Source organism: Hypanus sabinus, chromosome 19, assembly GCF_030144855.1.
Source record: "Hypanus sabinus isolate sHypSab1 chromosome 19, sHypSab1.hap1, whole genome shotgun sequence".
NCBI classification, from domain to species: domain Eukaryota; kingdom Metazoa; phylum Chordata; class Chondrichthyes; order Myliobatiformes; family Dasyatidae; genus Hypanus; species Hypanus sabinus.
Window position 1 is genome coordinate 21,188,250 of NC_082724.1, and position 20,979 is coordinate 21,209,228.

Consider the following 20,979-nt stretch of genomic DNA (forward strand, 5'->3'; position numbering starts at 1 on the left):
ATGAAGAACGAAACTTCAAAACAGTTTTTCCATATTTTCTTATGGCTACAATCCGTCAAGTCTACGGGGGAACTTGAAGCAATCTTATTAGTTCTTTTCCCCCTTTTGTTTCCCTGCAACCTATTCTTTCATAGACATAGATATAGAATAGTACAGCACATTACAGGCCCTTTGGCCCACAGTGTTATGCCTACCCTCAAACCCTGCCTGCCATATAACCCCCTACCTTAAATTCCTTCATATACCTGTCTAGTAGTCTCTTAAAATTCACTAGTGTATCTGCTTCCACCACTGACTCAGGCAGTGTATTCCATGCACCAACCACTCTCTGAGTTAAAAACCTTCCTCTAGTATCCCCCTTGAACTTCCCTCCCCTTACCTTAAAGCCATGTCCTCTTGTACTGAGCAGTGGTGCCCTGGGGAAGAGGCGCTGGCTGTCCACTCTATCTATTCCTCTTAATATCTTGTACACATCTATCATGTCTCCTCTCATTCTCCTTCTCTCCAAAGAGTAAAGCCCTAGCTCCCTTAATCTCTGATCAAAATCCATACTCTCTAAACCAGGCAGCATCCTGGTAAATCTCCTCTGTACCCTTCCCAATGCTTCCACATCCTTCCTATAGTGAGGCGACCAGAACTGGACACAGTACTCCAAGTGTGGCCTAACCAGAGTTTTATAAAGCTGCATCATTACATCATGACTCTTAAACTCTATCCCTCGACTTATGAAAGCTAACACCCCATAAGCTTTCTTACATACCCTATCTACCTGTGAAGCATGCTATTCTTGCATGCTATTAATGTCTCCCTGATTATTTTATCATCCAATGGCACCAGGGCTGATTTACAGTGGCCAATTAGCCTACTAAGCAGGATGACATTGAGATTTTGGAGAAAACCAGAACCCCTCTTGGGAGTGCAGCCACAGGGAGTATATGTAAAATACTCACAAAAGACAGTGATGGTCAGAATTGACTGGAACTGATGGTGCTTTGTGACAGCATCTGCAGAGCCTATGAGACTCCATCTGTTTTGGTGGGACAAGTGTTGTGGGTTGTCCATCAGTTTTCAAAATGCCAATGCTTGCTTGGTTCCTGATTAAACAAGCCCCTGATCACCAGCACTGGGGTGATGGTGTTGGTTGTGGTGGTGAGGGGAGGTTAATGCTGTTTTACATGATTACTGTCCGACATGTAATCTTATATTCCTTGCTGTGAATTAAGTGCAAGTATTTGATGCAGCAATAACTGAGAACTATATGTGTTAAGGCCATTTATTGCTGGGATGTACTTGCGGAATGTGATAAGAGTTTGAAATCCTCTTCTGCAATACTCAATTAATGATGGTTAATTGGCAATTTCAAATCTGAAATGGATAAGTCTTTTTTCACTCTGAGATTTTAGAATCGAGTCAGAGCTGACCTCTTCTCTGTGGATCGTTCTAGTGTTAAGGAACTAAGTGGTTAATCCTGACCCATTTGTTTCTAGGGACATGTCTGAGAAGTCATATCTTTGTTACTTTTCTAGTGGCATTTTCATTATATGGACTATCCCGTTAATCCAGCAACATCCTACACGGTGAGAGCTTCCAATATCCCAACATCAAACATTAATGAATACGCACCTGAGAAATCTGCAAGAGTTCAAACGCCAGGTAAATATATTTATTCTACATCTCATGCGTAAGGTTCTTTGCTTATGTTGTGGTGTCCTGCTATCTACCCTATCTAAGCCCATTATAATTTTGTATACCTGTATCATGTTCCACTATCACCTCTGCACTTTCCATGCTCAGCTCAGCTTCCTCTTTTCCAAGGAAAGCACACCCAGCGCAATCAGTCTCTACTCCCAGGAAATGCTCCAGGCTACGTCTGACGAATTTCTGTTGCACTCTCTCAAGTGCGATCCTATAATGAGGCGGTCGCAACTACCTCTTCCCAGCCTGTCACTTGTAAAAATTCCATCCCCTTCCTTCAGTTGCTCCATCTCCACCGTGCCTTCTTTCCAGATGAGGCTTTTCATTCCTGAACAACTGAGGTGTCCTCCTTCTTCAAAGAAAGGGGCCTTCCTTCCTCCACCATCAGTGCTGCCTTCACCCACACTTCTTTCATCTCGCGCATATCTGCCCTCACCCCGTTCTTCTGCCACTGCACCAGGGATAGGGTTCCTTTTGATTTCACCTACCAAACTAGCCTCCGTGCCCAGCACATAGTTTTCTGTAACTTCTGCCATCTCCAATGGGATCCCGACACTGAGCACATCTTTCCCAACCCTCACCCCCATATCCCGCAGGAGCTGCTCCCCTCATGACTCCCTTGTCCACTCATCCCTCCCAACTGACCTGGTGTAGATAATGGGCTGCCTTCATACAATCCTTTTACGAGTTCATCCTCCAAATCTTCATTTTCATTGTAACATTCAAGATGAATGTTGACACCCTTCAAATTGTTGAAGTAGTGAAATCATGCCGTTTTCACTCCTGGCTGTTTCTCTAAGCCCGAATGTTTGAAACTGCAGTGAGCAAAACAGTTCAGAATTGTGAATTGTCTTGTTACTTATTTCTCAGCAACTATTATAGAGAGAGAAATCACTGCTTTTTGAACAAAAACACATGCAACTGACACTATTTAAAAACTGTTTGCTCTAAGCATGGTGTAGCGTCTAACAGCCACACAAATTCATGTGACTGACACTAGTTAGAATTCGTTTGGCAATAGTCTCTTGCCCCAATTAAGTGGCATAGTGTCCTAAATAAACTTTTGTTCTTTCAGGGTTGGCCCAAATATGCAGCTGCCCCAATTAACTGGAATCCACTGCATCCCTTATGCCTTCTTCACTGTCTTAGTTACCATTGCTGCCAGCTTGGGTTAGTAAGTTGTCAGCCTGCTGTGTTGGTGCTGGAAGCATGGTGGCACTTGTGGGCTGCCCCCAGCACATCCCAGACTGTGTTAGTCATTAATGCCAATTGCACATTTCACTCTATGTTTCAATGTACATGTGAGTGATAAAGCTAAACTTTACTCTCAAAATATTTTAAGAAGTATTTGGAAGAGCACTTGATATAGCCTGGCATAGAAGGCTAGAGGTCGAGTCCAGGAAAATGGGATTGATATTGATAAGTATTTGATGGTCAGCATAGGTATGGTAAGGTAAAGGGCTTGCTTCAGTCACATATCTATGTACATGAAATCCATTTATCAGTGTGACTCCATAACTCTAATGAATAATTGCACATATTAAAAATGGTTGTATGAAAATTTTCGGAATTAACAGATATGTTTACATTCTATATCTGAACTTGACAATTACTTTTTCTGTTAGGTTGTGATCATGTGACAATGATGAGTCATATAAAATGCAAAGGTAAGCAACTTTTGAAAAAAGTTGATAAAAATTATATTAATTACATATTCTTGAGACAAAACATTACAATGTTCAATATATTGTACATAAATATATGCTCAGCAGTAGGTCCAACAAGTAGTTAAGATGGCAAATGGCATGCTGGCCTTCAATGACTTTAATCTGCAATTAAGAATAGAGAAGCGTTCTTATGGTTGTACAGGATGTTTGAAAGGCCACACTTGGAATACAGTGCACATTTTGGACTTCCTATTTAAAAGGAAAGATATAGAAAGCTTATGAGTCAATCCTCATCACTGGGATGACAGGATTGTCCTGTCAGAGAGGCTAGACAATTTGGGTCTATGTTCCTCAGAATTTGGTCAGTTCCATCATGGGTACCATCAATTTGCTGCTGATATTAAATCTGATTCTGTCCTGAATTTAGAATAGTGAACTTATTCGGACATATGTGTAATGTCTTCAGGAGACTTGACAGGTTAAATGTTAAGATATTTCCACTGGTGGGAGAGACAAGAACGAAAGGAAATACTTACAAAATAAGGTGATGGTCAGATAGAAATGAGGTGCATAGAAACGTCTTTCTTTAGAGAGCAGGGAATAACTGGAATTCTCTGCCCTAAAAGGTAGTGGAGGCCAGATCATTTTATATAGTTATGGGGAACCGATAGAAGAAGAGTTGAGACAGCAGACTGGATCAGTCATGATCACATTGATGGGGGGTGGGGGGTGGCATGCTTGACAGACCTGGAGTAACCTACTCCTGGTGCTGTTTTCTTGTGTTCTTGTTATACTTTTATTGATTATACCTGAGAATGCCTAGGAACAATGTAAATGAAAGAATGATACCATATTTGTATTGGTTTTCATGATGATTTGTTCATCAATAGATAAGCAGAAATTTACTCTCCATGTAATTACAGCAGTTGATTTCAGCTCATGAAAACATAATGAAATCACATGACCAGTTATGATCCATGGAAGTTTCTGAATTATGATGCTAACCGCAGCATGGAAAAGGGAAAGATGGTCTATTATGTTCATGCTCTAGCTGGCTGGAGATGTATTGGCATCAGTACTGGACTTCGAGGCGAGTGCTCCCGAGTTCAAATCCAGCTGGCTACTTTCACGCTTTCCATCAGTGCTGGGTTCAGTGTCGAACTAGCAATTTGACCTGAAAAATAAAAACAAATGGCTAGGGAAATAGCAAAAATGCCGCCTGATGTGCCACAAGGCTTGAAAAGGAACAATAATATTCATGCTTTCTCCATGCAGGAGCAATCGAGCTCACCCCACTCATACACCCCTTTTCCCATTGCAGAGCAGACTAATTCTGCTCCTATGTCTTAATACCTTGCATTCAAAGAACAATCAACGTGTTTAAGTTCACCTGGTGGCTGGTCAAATCAGTTGATTCCAGAGTAACAATTGTTTTGATCTTTTTGTTTTGAAATAGCATTCTTCTGAATATTTAGTCAGAATGTCTAGATGGAATAAGTTTGCACAGTATTACTTTGTTTATCCCTTTTGTTTTCATAGCTGCCCACTGGAAGCCCAACATAACTGCATGTCTGGTCAATAATGGTGTGGTGATCAATTTTACCACCAGTGCCAATGCACATGAATATGATGTTAAGCTGTCCATGTGCAATAAATCTTCACCAAGCCTTAATCGAACCAGTATCCCTCAGGTATGAAAATTAACCTGTATTAGTAAAACCTATTCACCAAATAATTACCAAAAGAATTTATGCTGATTCCTCCCATGTGAGCTTTAATCTTTGCTTCCTCACATCTTTTGCTTTTACTTTTTTTTTTATGGCATTCAGTTCCTTTAATTTAAAATGACATTCCCTTTTACCAACAAGCTGTGAGAATTTCAAATCCAACTTGCTTCACATTCTCATTCATTTAGACTGCTTCCAATGGCAAAATCAAGTTTTATACAAATTTTCTACCATTTCGAAGAGGGGTTATGTCGCAGTCTATTCAAAACCATCATTTTGATCATCATTTGCTGCCTTTGATCGAGTGTAATTTCAATAGCACCCTGTGCAACTTCTACATCCATAAGTAAATAATCAATTTGATTATACACATGATCCACATGAAAATAATCAAATAACGGTCATGAATACTGGCTGGCAAGAAACATTAACACTGTTTACGAGGGGTAGCTTACACTTCTTGGAAATCTAAAACAAGTATGGGTTACGCAGCATATGTGGAGACATTAATGTTTCGGGCAGATGATCTTCCAATGTTGTCATGATAGATACGTCTGAACAGTTTAATTAGCGAGGATGAGGTATCCTTTTTGTTTATTTACTGACAACCTGCTGCAGGCTCAGTCTGGCATCAAAGAGTTCCTGGCCGGCCCTGTCAGCATGATGTTCCTGAGCCAGTTTTGGTGTTGTCCATCGAAGCCCACTTTAGGGTATGTTCTTTGCTTGTGCTGATTTCACTGTTATTTCCCAGTGTCATTCAACATGGAGATGCACTGATTCATCAGCTAAATTAAGACAATTGGTAATAATCAGAAAGCAGTTTCTTCACACACTTTTCATCCAATGCCATGAGAACTCATGAACTTGGGAGGCAATATTGAGGGGTGTCACAGGTGTTCCTCCACCATTGGTGCATTTGTTGGGCTAGTGGTTCAAGTTGTGCTTAGGGATTGTGAGAGTTGCATAATTTTTTCTCTGGATGGCTATTTCAACATGTTCTTTTCCCAGGGTTGTGTGGACTGGAGCAGTTTTGTCTTGCCTAAATTTGGTGCCTTGGTCAAGACCAAGATCAGCCTTCTCCTTTTCCCTGTTTGCATGTATCAGTTGTGATGGAGCTGAATGGCTTCCTAGGCCATTTAGGCCCTCTGGCATCCTGTGCAGATTTTCTCTGCCCAATGAAGCAGTAGACGCTACCTCAGTAAATATATTTAGGACAAGGTTGGATAGATTTTTGCGTAGCAGTGGAATTAAGGGTTATGGGGAAAAGGCAGGTGGGTGGAGATGAGTCCATGGCCAGATCAGCCATGATCTTATTGAATGGTGGAGCAGGGTTGATGGGCCAGATGGCCTACTCCTGTTCCTATTTCTTATGTTCTTTGCATGGCCAGTCTTTCCAAAGCAGGCAAAAATAGTTGGCCACAGAGTAAAACAGGATGAGTGTGAAGGCTGTTAATGATTGGATTTTTAAGCTTACAGTTGTTATTGTTTCAGACATTGACTCTGCATCTTGTCTCGACGTGGCTCTGGTAATAGAGGGTCCTGTCCTGGTAGACCTAGGTGAGGTGGGTGCTGTTCCAGTGGATGTTTAGATTTTTACTTGCAGCAGGCTTGTACAGGCAGAAGAAGTTGACCCATTATTAGATTTGGTTTAAGTTAACTGGGAGCACCATCAGTTTGATTAGAGCAGCTCAGTGATGGTCTCTGCTCATGCAACAATTATCCAGTCTTCAGCAACGATAAACCCAAATGCGATTGAATGGATCATTTGGTTATTTCTGTCAGCGTTGCCAATGAACTTCCTTGGAGAAGGCCTTCAGTCAGTTCTCTGACTTGGATTTTCCAATTCCGATGTCCTCTGTAATGAGTCTGTACATCCTCCTCGTGAAACGTGTGGGTTTTCTCTGGGACTCCGGTTTCCTCCCACAGTCCAAAGATGTACCATTTAGTAGGTTAACTGTTTATTGTAAATTGTCCTGTGATTAGGCTAGGCTTAAGTAGGGGGTTGCTGGCTGGAGCAGCTTGAAGTGCCAGAAGGGCTATTCCTCATCATTTCTCAAGATAAAATAAAACTTTGATCCCCTCCCTAATGTCGTCAGCCTAAAATGTTGACTTGATTTTATTGATGCTGCTGATAGGATGAGAATTTCATTTCAGATTACCACCATCCAAAAAGGGCGAGGCTTCTCTTATTCATATGTACTGGTCTTGTCCTAGTTTACAGAAATTTTGGAAAGATGTTTTTTTGACTTTATCCTGTATTCTGAATCACCACTTAGAACCTAACCCTTTAATTGCTCTGTTTGGTTTTTTTGGGTGAGACAGATATATGTTTGAGTTTGACTAAGTGTCGAATATTATCTTTTGCTTCTCTCCTGGCTAATCCTCCTTAGATGGAGAGATGTTGCCCCGCTCACGCATGCTCAATGGCTTAATGATATTATGTCCTGTTTAGACCTTGAAAAAATTCATTACTCAATTCTTAATTCGGATATAAAGTTTCATAAGGTCTGGGGACCTTTTATTGAGTACTTTCATAACTTACCTCTTAATTAAAGTTTTTTTCAGTCCCTTACTTTCAGCTCTTTTTTTTTTGGTAGTAGGCATTATTATCTTCTGTTTTCAAGTGTATTTACAGTTTTGGGGGTGTGAATGTCCTGGTTTATATTCTCTATATTGTGTTGTGGTTGGTCTGGAGTTTTTTTGTTGTTGTGGGGCTTGGGGAGGATTCTAACTTTACATGACTTCAATATGGGTGCTTTCTCAATGATCTTTTTTTTTGTATTAATTATTGTATGTTTATTTTGCACTATATTAATTTTTTATTTTGGTTTGGGTTTTTTTTATTTGTAGTGTTGTAGAAAATGCATTAAAAATCAATAAAAAAAAATCTTTCCTTCCATTCAGAAAAATGGCTCAAGAATTTCTATTACATTTGTGAGGAATGATGTATTGGATCTTGCGGAAAATATCTGTGTAAAAGTAAGTAAAATTTATTAGACTATAAAACCATAAGAATAGATGCAGAATTAGGCCATTCAATCACGGCTGATTTATTATTCCTCTCAACCCTATTCTCCATCCTGCTCCCTGTAACCTTTTATGCCTTTTTTAATTAAGAACTTGTAAACCTCTGCTTTAAATATACTTGGCTTCCATAGCTGTCTGTGGCAATCAGTTCCACAGATTCGCCACCTTCTGGCTAAATAAAAGTGTCCTAATCTATTTTAAAAGGGCATCCCTCTACTCTGAGGCTGTGCCTTGTGGTCCGATTCCCCCCCACTCTAGGAAACATCCTCTCCATTTTATCTAAGCCTGTCAATATTTGATAGATTTCATTGAGATCTTTTAAAATCCAGCAAGTATAGGGCTGGAGCCATCAAACACTCCTTATTTGTTAACCCCTTCATTCTCAAAATTATTCTCGTGAGCTTCCCCGGAGCCTCTCAAATGTCAGCACATCTTTTCTTAGATAAGTGATTCAAACCTGCTCATAATAATCCAAGTGCAGACCAACCAATGCCTTATAAAGCCTCAGCATTACATCCTTACTTTTATATTCTAGTCCTCTCAAAATGAATGCTAACATTTCATTTGCCTTCTCTACCACCAATTCAACCTAAAAGTTAACCTTTAAGGAATCCTGTACAAGGACTCCCAAGTCCATTTACACCTATGATTTCTGAATTTTCTCCCCTTTAGAAAATAGTCTATGCCTTTATTTGTGTTGGCGCATGGCCAAGTGGTTAAGGCGTTCGTCTAGTTATCTGAAGGTCGCAAGTTCAAGCCTTGGCTGAGGCTTGCGTGTGTGTCCTTGAGCAAGGCACTTAACCACACATTGCTCTGTGACGACACCAGTGCCAAGCTGTATGGGTCCTAATGCCCTTCCCTTGGACAGCATCGGTGGCATGGAGAGGGGAGACTTGCAGCTTGGGCAACTGCCGGTCTTCCATAAAAAAAACCTTGCCCAGGCTTGCAACCTGGAAACCTTCCAAGGTTTCAAGGTGCAAATCCATGGTCTATTGAGGCTAACCTTTTTCTCCCCCATGCCTTTATTTCCTCTACCAAAGTGTATGAATGACCACGCCACTTTGCCCATTCTCCCAATCTAAATCATTCTGCAGACTCTTTGCTTCCTCAACACTACCTACCGCTCCACCTTTCTTCACATTACTTTCATACTTGGCCACAAAGCCATCAGTTCTGTCATCCAAAACTCATCGACATATAACATGAAAAATAGTAGTTACAACATACACCTCTAAGGAACATCACCAGCCACTGGCAGCCAACCAGAAAAAGCACCCTTTATTCCCACTCTTTTCCTCCTGCCAGTCAGTCAATCATCTGTCCATGCCTTCCTGCATTGCCATGAGCTCTTATTAAGCAGACTCGTGTGTGGTACCTTGTCAAAGGCCTTCTGAAAACCCAAGTAAACAGCACCCACTGACTTTACTTTGTCTATCTTGCCTGTTATTTCCTCAAATAATTCCAACAGATTTGCCAGGCGAAGTTTCCTCTTAAGGAAACCATGCTGACTTTGGCCTATTTTATCATCTGCCCCCAAATACCTTGAAACCTCACACTTAACAATGGTCTTGAACATCTTCCCAACCACTGAAATCAGGCTAGTTTGTCCATAATTTCCTTTCTTTTGCCTTTCTCCCTTCTTAAAGCATGGAGTGACATTTGCAAGTTTCTTGTCATTTGTATGTTTTATTTTTGAACATTTCAATTTTGAAAGTTTCTAATATATTTGCATTTTGAAATTTATTTACGGCATTGCTGAATGTGTAAATAAGATACTTATTGCTGTTAATTTTAGATAAAACCATACTTCAAAGAATGTTACCATTCTTGTAAGAAACATGAAATGGTGCTTCAACACTGCAAAACAAATGGTAAGCTTTTCCCATTATTTTTGTTATTCAAAATCACTCCACTGTGAACAGCTGTATTTAGTTCAACAGCCACATCTGCACCACTTTTGTACTGTATTAACAAACCTGTCGAAAAGCAAAGTTATAGTCAACTAAGAGAAAACTCTGGTCACTGCATATTCTAGGGAGGTTGCAGAAAAGATTTACCAGAATAGTTTTGAAAATGGGGGAATTTAGTTGCCAAATCAGAATAAGATATTCTTCATCAATCAAAAAATGTGATACAGCCTTTTGTTAGTTCACTCTAATAAATGTTCTGCCTTTGGAATTTCAAAATCAATCTTCTTCATAGTTTTGTTAAGAAAAAATAAATAATTATTGATGTCCTCTGCACACATCTTCAATTCCTGTTCAGCGATTTTACTGTAACCTGGAACCAATTCCAATCATTCAGTATTCCCACCTACACATCATATTACATTTCCATCTCAACCCCTTGATGCTCCTGTGTAACCTGTCCTTTGACAAAAATCTATAAAGTCATTAAAACTTCACTTGAATGAATGAATGTTCACAATCTCTGAGCAACTGTTCCACATTTATATTATTTTTGTGTGTCAATACATTCCTCAAACTTATGCTTGAAAGGGCCAGCTCTAAGTACAGGTGTGTCCCGTCCCCCCCCTTTACAAAGGTAGAGCACGCCTAGGAAACCTTTCTTAAATGGCGTCAAGCGAAGAACCATTAATTTATGTGGGAAAAATTTTCTTAAAAGCTTAAGTCCTCTTTGTAACGCAAAAGCAGGTTACTAATGTAGGTCTTTTGTAAAAGTGAAGTGGTGTAAAGCGAACATTTGTCAGGCGGGGGACACCTGTATTTAATAGTGCCTTCTTGTTTTGATCACCCCTTTAGAGAACATAGTTACTTTGTATTTTATCTATTAATTCTTTCAATATCTATATTAGATCAGGCTGCAATCTTTCAATATAATGGGAATGCAAGCAGAATTTGTACCAGCTGTTGTAATAATTTAAAGCTTTAAGTCCTATTGTTATTCTGGTTAATCTACATGCACCTCCATGACTACTGTAATATAAAAACCATAAGATACAGGAGCAGCATTAGGTCATTTGCTTCATAGAGTCTGTTCCGTCACTTTATCATGGCTGATCCATTTTCCCTCTCGGCCCCAATCTCCTGCCTTCTCCCCCAATCCGTTCATGCCCTGACTAATCAAGAATCTATCAACTTCTTAAAAGTACCCAATGACTTCGCCTTCACTGCCGCCTGTGGCAATGAATTCAGAATCAGGTTTATTATCACCGGCATGTGACGAGCAATTTATTAACTTAACAGCAGCAGTTCAATGCATTACATAATCTAGCAGAGAGAAAAAAAAAGAATAATACATAAACAAGATAATCAATTATGTATATTGAATAGATTAAAAATGTGCAAAAACAGAAATACTGTATATTTAAAAAAAGTGATGTAGTGTCCAAAGATTCAATGTCCATTTAGGAATCGGATGGCAGAGGGGAATTCCACATATTCACGACTCTCTAATATAATCCTTTCTCATCTCTGTTCTAAAAGGACACCCCTGTATTCTGAGGCTGTGTCCTCTGGTCTTAAGACTCCCCCACCATGGGAAACAGCTTATACACATCCACTCTACCAAGGCCTTTAAACATTTGATAGGTTACAATGAGATCCCCCGCTCATTCTTCTGAATTCCAGTGAGTAGAGGCACAGAACCATCAAACGCTCTTCATATGACAAGCCTTTAAATCCTGGAATCATTTTGTGAACCTCCTTTGAATCCTCTCCAATGTCAGCACATCCTTTCTTAGATAAGGGGATCAAAACTGCTCACAATACTCCCTGAGTATTAGGGAATGCATAAACTCGAAGCACGTGGGCAAAATATGTATACATAGGTATTTTGTAATTATGAGCTCAATTATTAATTCCTTTTTTCAGGGAGATTGTTTGTTTGCAACATTTAAGCAGAGTAACTTAGATACAAGTCTATAGCCAGTCTAGAGTAATCTCACTGAGACAATGGTACTCCCTTTCATAAGAAATTAAATGGGTGCTGAGTAAGATTATAATCAAGGGTTGTTATCTCCTATTCTTGAAAACTGCTCATCTAATGTGTTAGAAAACATACATTTGACATAATTTCATAGAGTTAATCAGACCTTATACACACAATTCCACCCAGGACAGTACATGCCCCACTGACAGTGATACAAAGAAAAAACATCTCATATGCATTTATATGTAAACCTGCACTCACTCATTCTGCAGAATACATAGATCAGCACAATGCCTGTCAATCATGATGCCAATTTAAACTGAACATCTGCCTGCACGCTGTCTGTATTCCTGCGTGTTCATGTCTCTGTCTGAATGGTTCTTAAACATTACTATCACGTTTCCACTATTTTTGCCTCACAGTGCATTCCAGGTTGAGTGAAAAACAATTCAAGCTTATGCAACCTCTCCCTCTAGCTCAATTCAGCAACAACCTGATAAACAGCTTCTGCACATTCTCCAAAGCTTTCACAACCTTACTCCAATGTACTGCTCTGAACTGCAAATATTCTAAATGTGCCCTAATTATTTTATACAGCTGCAATGTGACTTCCTGACTTATATACCCAACTAATGCCAAACACCTTTAGTACTCTGTCTACTTGCGCTGCCTCTTCAAGGGAGCTGTGAACTTACCCTTATGATCCTTCTGTATTTAAAGCTCCTATGGATCCTGCCATTTACAGTATGCTTTCCTCTTACATTTGACCCACCAAAATTTCAAGACCTCACACTTGTATGGATTAAATTCCATCTGCCATTTCTCTGCCCATATTTCTAACTGGTCTATATCCTGCTGCAGTCTGACAACATTCCTCATTAACCACAATGCCACAATTTTTGTGTCATCTGTTAATTAACTCACCTATATTTTTGTCCAAATCATTCATATACATCTCAAACAAAAGAGATCCCAGAAAACAAAATACTTGAGTGCAGCTATAATGACCAGTTTCACAAGCAGCAGGCACTTACAAATAGAAATCTTACTTATCAAGGTAACACACACAAAATGCTGGAGGAGCTCAGCAGGCCAGGCAGCATCTATGGAAAAGAGAACATTTGACTTTTTGGGCCAAGACCCTTCAGCAGGAAGGTCCAATCAGGAATTATAAAATTTTAATTCAAAAATGATTCCATCTTTTTTTTTCTAAAATGATAAATTCATGGATTCCCTTCTGAAGTATGCATGTCATTTTAATGGTTTTATTTCCAGAAAACATAATAGCAAGCCCACGTAATGAAGCAGTAAGTCTTGAAGAGAAATCTAACAACGGTAAGAGCAACACAATTAATTATCTAAACTTTTCTGACAAGAATTAGAAATTGTATTCTCTGACACTTAAAAACCCAATAAAAGCCTGAAGAGATTGTTGTCCTGGTCGGGTGAACTCATGACTAGGACTTACTCAGATCTGCTTCTGGTCTGCCAGTGTACTTCTGCTTCTGTGAATGAAGTTGGAACAGTGGAGAAGCAGCCCTGAAAATTTTGCAAACTCAGCCACAATTTATGATACTGATGTGGGGGAGAGGTGATGAACAAAGGATTATTTTACATTAGACTACTAATTGAAAACTGACACTTTTGCTGACTGTCCACAGCGAATACAAGCCCAGAACCTGGATCAATTAGTGTACATTTCTCGGTTATCAATGGCACATAAGTTAATTTTAACCATTGTGTATGCAACCATGCTAACCCATAAGTCATCAAACAGGGCTAAATTTTGGCTTTCCTGACATAAATTGAACCTTTAAGTTCCATTTGTACAGAGGTTCTTCCACAATAATTACAACCAGGTCTTTGTTCTGCTAATTTAGTGCTTGTCTCCCAACACCAAGAGACCTGATGGTGGGCTTCAATTGCACTACAGGTTGTTCATAACATTTTCCAAGTCCAGAGTCTTGTTCAACTGGCAATAAGTTATTTGGGTCCTGAGTAAACTACTTAATGGGTGTGTCAGTTGAGATACTACTTGACTGTGTAGCATTAAGACCCTTGAGAAATTTTATTTCAACGGACATCAAACAATCCAATTGTTCAAGTTGTCAACCTGAAATTATTAACCTGCTCAGTTCAGGAAAAACACCAGGGACATGAAATTACCTCAAACGGTTTTTATTCAGAGAGTTCGCAGCCCCACGCACTTCGGGCGTAAGGTAGCCAACTCCCAATTTGTCGGTTTACAAAGATCATACTTATACCCAAAAGCAGAGTACTGCATTCGCAAATATGGTTACCGATTCAAATTCATCAATTGGTTGGCTATTGCATAGCTAAGCATGCGAAGTACTCGGAATAAGCATAGACGCAAGCGTAATACTTGGAATGGGTATGGACGCAAGCAAAACACTCGAAATCGGTATATAGCTCAAAATACTTGGCCAAACACATTGTCTTGTGGTCGCAAGGTTCCTCTTTGAGGTTGCCACATGCTGTTTGGCATCTTATTTTAGCGACCTCTTCCCTGTTCTCCTACACTTCCCCAATGACGTATCCTCTCCCTGGTCCTGTCTACATAGTTTGCTATAATTACCACTCGCCCACCCCTTCTACACGTACCCCTTACCCTCTTCACATTCTCAAAGTCATACCTCAGTACAATGTACCCTGTTTTAAATCAGCTACTTTCCTCAACCCTTTGGACAATAGTTCAACATTATTGGTGGATGGAAAGCATTGCTAAAAAGGTGACATAAAATGTTCTGTATCTTCCATCACAGTACCCAGGCCCACAAAAGTAAACTCATTGAACTACATGGTTTTTGACCAAGACTAACCATTCCTAGTCTGCCGCTCAGAGCTAACTGAACATTGGGAGTGACTGGCTGTGAATCCCTATAGCACCCTAGTGATTTAGTGTCCTTATGAGGTAGGGCATTGATGACCTGAACCTTGCCGTACGCCCTACTATACTCTGACAAAGGCTCTTTGACCTGAAACTGTAACACTTTCTCCTTCTGCCTTTAAAGCCTTACCTGCTGAGCAATTCCAGCATTTTCTGTTTATAATTCGGACTTTTCCTGTCAGATTTTTTGATTTTCATTTTCTGCATAGTGTGACTTCTGAGGATGATGATCAGTTCCCTCCAAAACACGCACAAACCTCCAAATGTAAAGGTCAACACACTGCTCCACCATTGTTCCAGATCCAGAGTTGAAGCAGTGAACTGATCACGAGTTAGATCCTTGGTGTGTTCACTCTTCCCCTGTGAGAGGATATCTGTGCAACCAGAGCAGCGCTATACCTACAATGAAAAGCGCTGTAAGTTGGTGGGGGTGGTGGAGTGGGGGAATGTTGTCAATGTATCTGCAGAAGAGAGCCCCATTCCTTATCTTCTGTAGGACTGAATTCTACTCAGAAATCAGTCAAATGAATAAATGATAAGGAAATACTTTTGCATACCAAATATAGCTGAGCCCAGCTTCTCGGCCGAAGAGAAGAAAATGCCATTCGCCATTTGATTTTCTAGTATCTGGTGACTTGTACTCAGATGAAAGTCATAGTTAACTGGGTGCCCATGGTGAATGAGTCACCCAACTGACAGGTGGACAGGGCTGATGTTTCGTAATTGCCTGAAACTGTTATTGTCAAGTTTCCAGATGTGATTGCATAAGCTAACGTATCAGCCCATGATTCAGGTACAATCACAAACGAGATGAGAACTTTGATTAAGCTCAATTGAGCTCACACTTTTTAAGCACGAGTTGAAGTTTTAACTTTCCTCTTTGATGGTTGAGTACTTCAGTATGTGATATATTTAATGTCTGGACTATTAGGGAAGGATAATTCCAGTTTTAGAAATGAGAACAGGCTACTCTTCAGTGGCTCAGTCAACACCAAGGCTAAAATGGAATGCGGGAAAAATAATCGATAATAAGTAGGTCAAATAATCAGGCATGTACCCAAAAAATATTTTGTTCTATATTACTGTGGTGTTTTGCTCTTATCTTGCTCTGTCTTATCATATCATTAAACCAGTATCTGAAGATCTCACACACAGCCTACTGATTCTCAGCAAGCTGTCAGGATTGCAGTCTCTTGTATTCGCTTCACTTTATTAGTCATTCTGCACCTAAGGTGCAGTAAGTAGAAGAATTTCTTACTCCCAAAACAAATATTTCCCTTTCATGTTGAAACAGGGCCTTGGGAAACAAAGTACAGTATTAAATTAACCAAAAGGGAATTCTACAAATGCTGGAAATCCAGAGTAACACACGTGAAATGCTGGAGGAACTCAGCAGGTCAGGCAGCATCTATGGAAATGAATAAACAATCAATGTTTTTGGCCAAGACCCTTCTTCAGGACTGAAGGGGAAGGGTCTTCCCTTGCATTGACGAGACCTGACACAAGTTGGGGGTCCACTTTGTTGAGCACATCCACTCTGGTCACCAAAAGTGGAATTTCCCAGTGGGCACCCATTTTAATTCCTATCACCATTCCCATTCCAACATGTTGGTCTATGACCTCCTCTTTTGCTACGATGAAGCCATACTCTGGGTGGAGGGGCTAACCCCTCATATTCTGTCTCAGGATCCTCCAACTTGATGGCATGAACGTTGATTTCTCCTGCTGGTAATTTTTTTCCTCCTCATTTCCACTTCTTCTATTCCGCACTCTGGCCTCTTACCTCTTTGCATCACCTCCCCCCAGTGCCCCTCCTTCTTCCCTTTCTTGCATGGTCCACCCTCCTCTCAAGATTCCTTCTTCTCCAGCCCTTTACCTTTCCCACAACCTGGCTTCACCTATCATGTTTTAAGATAGTTCTCCTTCCCTCCCCCCCCCAACATTTTTTCCCAGTGTCTTCTCCCTTCCTTTCCAGTCCTCCTGAACAAAGATCTCAGCCCAAAACGATGACTGTTTATTCATTTCCATAGGTGGTGCCTAAACAGCTGAATTCCTTCAGCATTTTGTGTGTGTTAAAGTATTTAGCAAATTTAGCCAAAGATCAATGCAAATATTTTATTTGCTTTTGGGAATACTCATCCCCTCTCTGAGAGACTGGGATATGTCTAACAATAATGTATATGTTTCAATTCCTATTACTGAAATAATTAATGTAAAGGAATCCAAAAAAAGCAATATAATTTGCTACGTTTGGAGTGCAATATAGATGATTTAGTTTGGAACTCTTAGAATCTGCCTTGATGCCAGATCACTTCACCTCTTTGCAGTTACTAATTGTTCCCAGAAGTTCTGCTCACCATCATTTGTGCTGTCTCCCAGTTTACAACGATAGGGCTAACTTCAGAAAATCGTTTATGACATTTGCCTGAATTGGAGAATTGGTCAGGTTAGAGTTGTGATTGTTCTGCATTAAGTGCTACCATTTTTATAGCAGAAGTAGTCTCACAAAATTACCTGAAGAATTACTAGTGAAAGTAAACTAAAATAAATTATTTGTCAAGGTGCAAAGGCTTTCTGCGATGTAATGGAATTTGTAATTTTTCTTTACATACAGCCAAAAGATATTTGATTTACATCACTGGAATATGTGTGGTCCTCATTATGTTGGGAGTTGGAGTGTTTCTAATTAAAAAGCTTGGTAAGTTATTTACATTATTTTAAATAGATCCAGTTTACATTTTATAACATTTTATTTGTGTTAAGTAAAATAGTACATATTCAGATTTAAGACTGAATTTGAAATGAAACAAACCAAATAGGAGATGAAATGATGATAAGAAGGTATTACTGCCTATGGGGCATCATGCTACAGAAGCTGTCTGCCTACTGTCCTTACTATCAGGTTTAGTGTAAATTGGTCCTGATAATTAGGTTTTCATTTTGCCTCAGCTACATTTTACTTCATAAGGCATTGCCCAGTTTCTACCATCACCTCTATGACCAAAATTATGTATCTGAATACCTGGAAGCTCCTTTCTTAAATCTACTGCATTAATGTAAAGGTTGCTTGCTTCCTAGCTGTACCAGATGGCAACCTTTTCTAAGACCCAGAAAGATTAACATCAAACCACATGAGTGTAAAGCAAAAAGAAGAGTTTGAACTATTCAAAAGCAGCATTTGTTCAGAGAGCTGCATCTAGCTTGCCCACATTAGTGATATAATTTTTAGATGGTGTTTACTGAGCCCAAGTAGATTTGCTGACAAGCTATTGAGGTCAGTTAAGTATGTTGTTAGGGGCAACATGGTTGTTCAATAAAGTATTCTTTTAAAGATATAACCATATAACAAATACAGCACTGAAACAGGCCATCTCGGCCCTTTTAGTCTGTGCCGAATGCTTACTCTCACAAAGATCTTGAATAAAATAATTTGGGATGAAACGGTCTAAATCCATAATAAATTTGAAAGCTGCAGGGAAGTTCAACGTTCATTGTGATTTGAATTTGCACTTCTTTAACCAGTTTAAATTTAACTCTCATTTACAGGCAAAACCAATGAGAAATTCTTGTTCACCAGCGTTACAGAGCCATTACAACCAGTTAAAGTCCTAATCATTTATGCAGCGGATAATGAAAAGTTTCAAAATGTTATCTTGGCTTTTGCTGATTTCCTGCACAGTTTCAATGGAATCAAGGTAATCATCGATATTTGGCAAAGAAGGTGCATTGCTGAAATGGGCCCAGCTCAGTGGCTTGCTGCTCAGAAGGAAAAAGCTGATAAAATCATTATTGTCATCTCAAAAAGTGCTAAAATGAAATGGGATGCCATTTGTTGCGAAACAACCACAGATCAAAGATTGAGCTATTCAGAGGACATGTATTCTATTGCCTTAAATATATTTTGTAGTGATCTGCAAAGTAACTCTAATCTACGTAAGTACTGCATTGTCTATTTTGATGCAACATGCTGTGCCAAAGATATACCTGGTATATACAGTCCATGTGAGAAATACTGCCTTGGAAAGGACATAAATAAGCTTTTCAAAAATCTGCACAATTCTTCACATAAAGTACGAAGTAAATCTTCTTCTCTGTGGCCTTATTTCAATTACAACATTTTATTTAATCACAAGATGAAAGATGTGATTTTGAAATTAATAGAATGGCAGAAAGTCCAACCTACTTCAAATCTATTTGAGAATCCCGTGGAGGGTTTGGAATTGCAATGTGCAGAAGATCTTCAGATTGATATTGAAAACACCTGCCCTTAGTTATAAAGTGGATTATATACATAACAAAAAATCCTGGCTCTTTGCTTAAGTCACACTGTACCTCAGTATTTACTCTATTAAAACATCCGCCAAATCTCTTCAATTCTGTTCTAAAGAAGACAAAAGTGAAAGCTCAATCCCAGAACCATTTCAGTAAATATCCTTTTGATAAAACTCCAAGGTTGTGGCATCCATTTTGTGCCCAGAAATGAATGCACCAAGCAAGACCAAACTATTCTTTTTTGAAGATTTACTATAACTATTGTATTATATCTTTATACTGTTTCACTTGTTAATAAAGTCAAGGTTCCTCAGTTCGCTTTTCTTTATAAAATGGGGTTCTCAACTTGAAGTGCTGAATTTAAAAGTTGTAGTTGTACACTGCTTTAAGCTAATTTTTCAGTTGTATAATTTAGTTTATATAAATAATATATAATACAGATGTTTATATGTTGTAACCCCATTTCTACTGTGAGTTTTGAGTTTTCTTTAAATGTTAACTTTCTCTTAAATTTTGAAGTAGATCATGAATTTTTGAAAATTTTGCCAGGCGTTTTCTGTGTATTAGAGTGCCAATTTGGTGTAAATCTAACTAACTTCAGTAAAGTAACACCATGGTTTTAAATGAGATTGTTGTGTACCTAGAATTACAAGTATCTCTTAACCACAAATCTTAATAAGTATTCACAAGAAAAAAATGGTGTCCTTTCCTTGTTTTACACAGAGCTGCAAAACTCAAGACAGCTATTACTATATATAAAAACTATTAGTATCCTATCATCCTTTCTCTTTCCATCTCTCCCTTTTAAAACACATTTGTTTTTTTAAATTTTCTTTTCTAAAAGTCAGAAGTCTAATGAAAAGGAAGAAATAAGCAACATTATTACTAATAAAGAAATAGTGCTGGGGAAATTAATGGCATAGAATGCTGATAAATCCCTGGGATTTGAAAATCTGCATTCTTCAGTACCTAAAAGAGCAGCCTTAAAAATAATAGGTGTATTGATTCAAATCTTCCTAAATTTCATAGATTGTGGAGAATTTGCAACCCTGCAGATTGGAGAAGGGCAAATATTTGCCCACTACTTAAAAAAGGAAAGGAGAAAAATCAAATTTCACACTGAACAGCTTATTAATATGTTAAAACTTTTATGAAGTTAGGCTTTGCCGCCCCAATCACAGGACAGTTTACAATGACTAATTAACCTACCGATTGGTACATCTTTGGACTGTGGGAAGAAACCCACGTGGTCATTGGGGGGGGGCGGAGGGGAGGGAGAGGGAGAGAGAGGGGGAGGGGGAGAGGGGGAGGGGGAGAGGGAGAGGGAGGGAGAGGGGGAGGGGGAGGGAGGGGGAGAGAGGGGGAGGGAGGGGGAGAGAGGGGGAGGGAGGGGGAGAGAGGGGGAGGGAGGGGGAGAGAGGGGGAGGGAGGGGGAGAGAGGGGGAGGGAGGGAGGGAGAGGGAGGGAGGGAGAGAGAGGGAGGGAGGGAGAGAGAGGGGGAGGGAGGGAGGGGGAGAGAGGGGGAGGGAGGGGGAGAGAGGGGGAGAGAGGGGGAGAGAGGGGGAGGGAGGGGGAGAGAGGGGGAGGGAGGGGGAGAGAGGGGGAGGGAGGGGGAGAGAGGGGGAGGGAGGGGGAGAGAGGGGGAGGGAGGGAGGGGGAGAGAGGGGAGGGGGAGAGAGGGTGAGGGGGGAGGGAGGGAGAGAGAGAGAGAGAGAGAGAGGGAGAGAGAGAGAATATTGTACCGAGAGTCACTAGAACTAGAACAGTATGGCACAGGATCAGGCCATTCAGC

General features: G+C 39.9%; 1 protein-coding gene across 2 annotated transcripts in view; it reads left to right on the forward strand.

Annotated features, from left to right (window-relative positions):
• Positions 1-19,811, forward strand: part of LOC132377789 (interleukin-17 receptor B) — a 32,889-nt gene extending 13,078 nt beyond the window's left edge. For both annotated transcript variants that reach the window (XM_059944144.1, XM_059944145.1), the window contains 8 exons: positions 1,527-1,653; positions 3,321-3,362; positions 4,902-5,053; positions 7,994-8,068; positions 9,912-9,987; positions 13,283-13,342; positions 17,530-17,613; positions 18,462-19,811. In XM_059944144.1, coding sequence (XP_059800127.1) covers positions 1,527-1,653; positions 3,321-3,362; positions 4,902-5,053; positions 7,994-8,068; positions 9,912-9,987; positions 13,283-13,342; positions 17,530-17,613; positions 18,462-19,186 — 1,341 coding nt within the window. In that variant the 3' untranslated portion in view covers positions 19,187-19,811. The remainder of the gene's footprint in view (positions 1-1,526; positions 1,654-3,320; positions 3,363-4,901; positions 5,054-7,993; positions 8,069-9,911; positions 9,988-13,282; positions 13,343-17,529; positions 17,614-18,461) is intronic.
• The last annotated feature ends 1,168 nt before the right edge of the window (positions 19,812-20,979 follow it).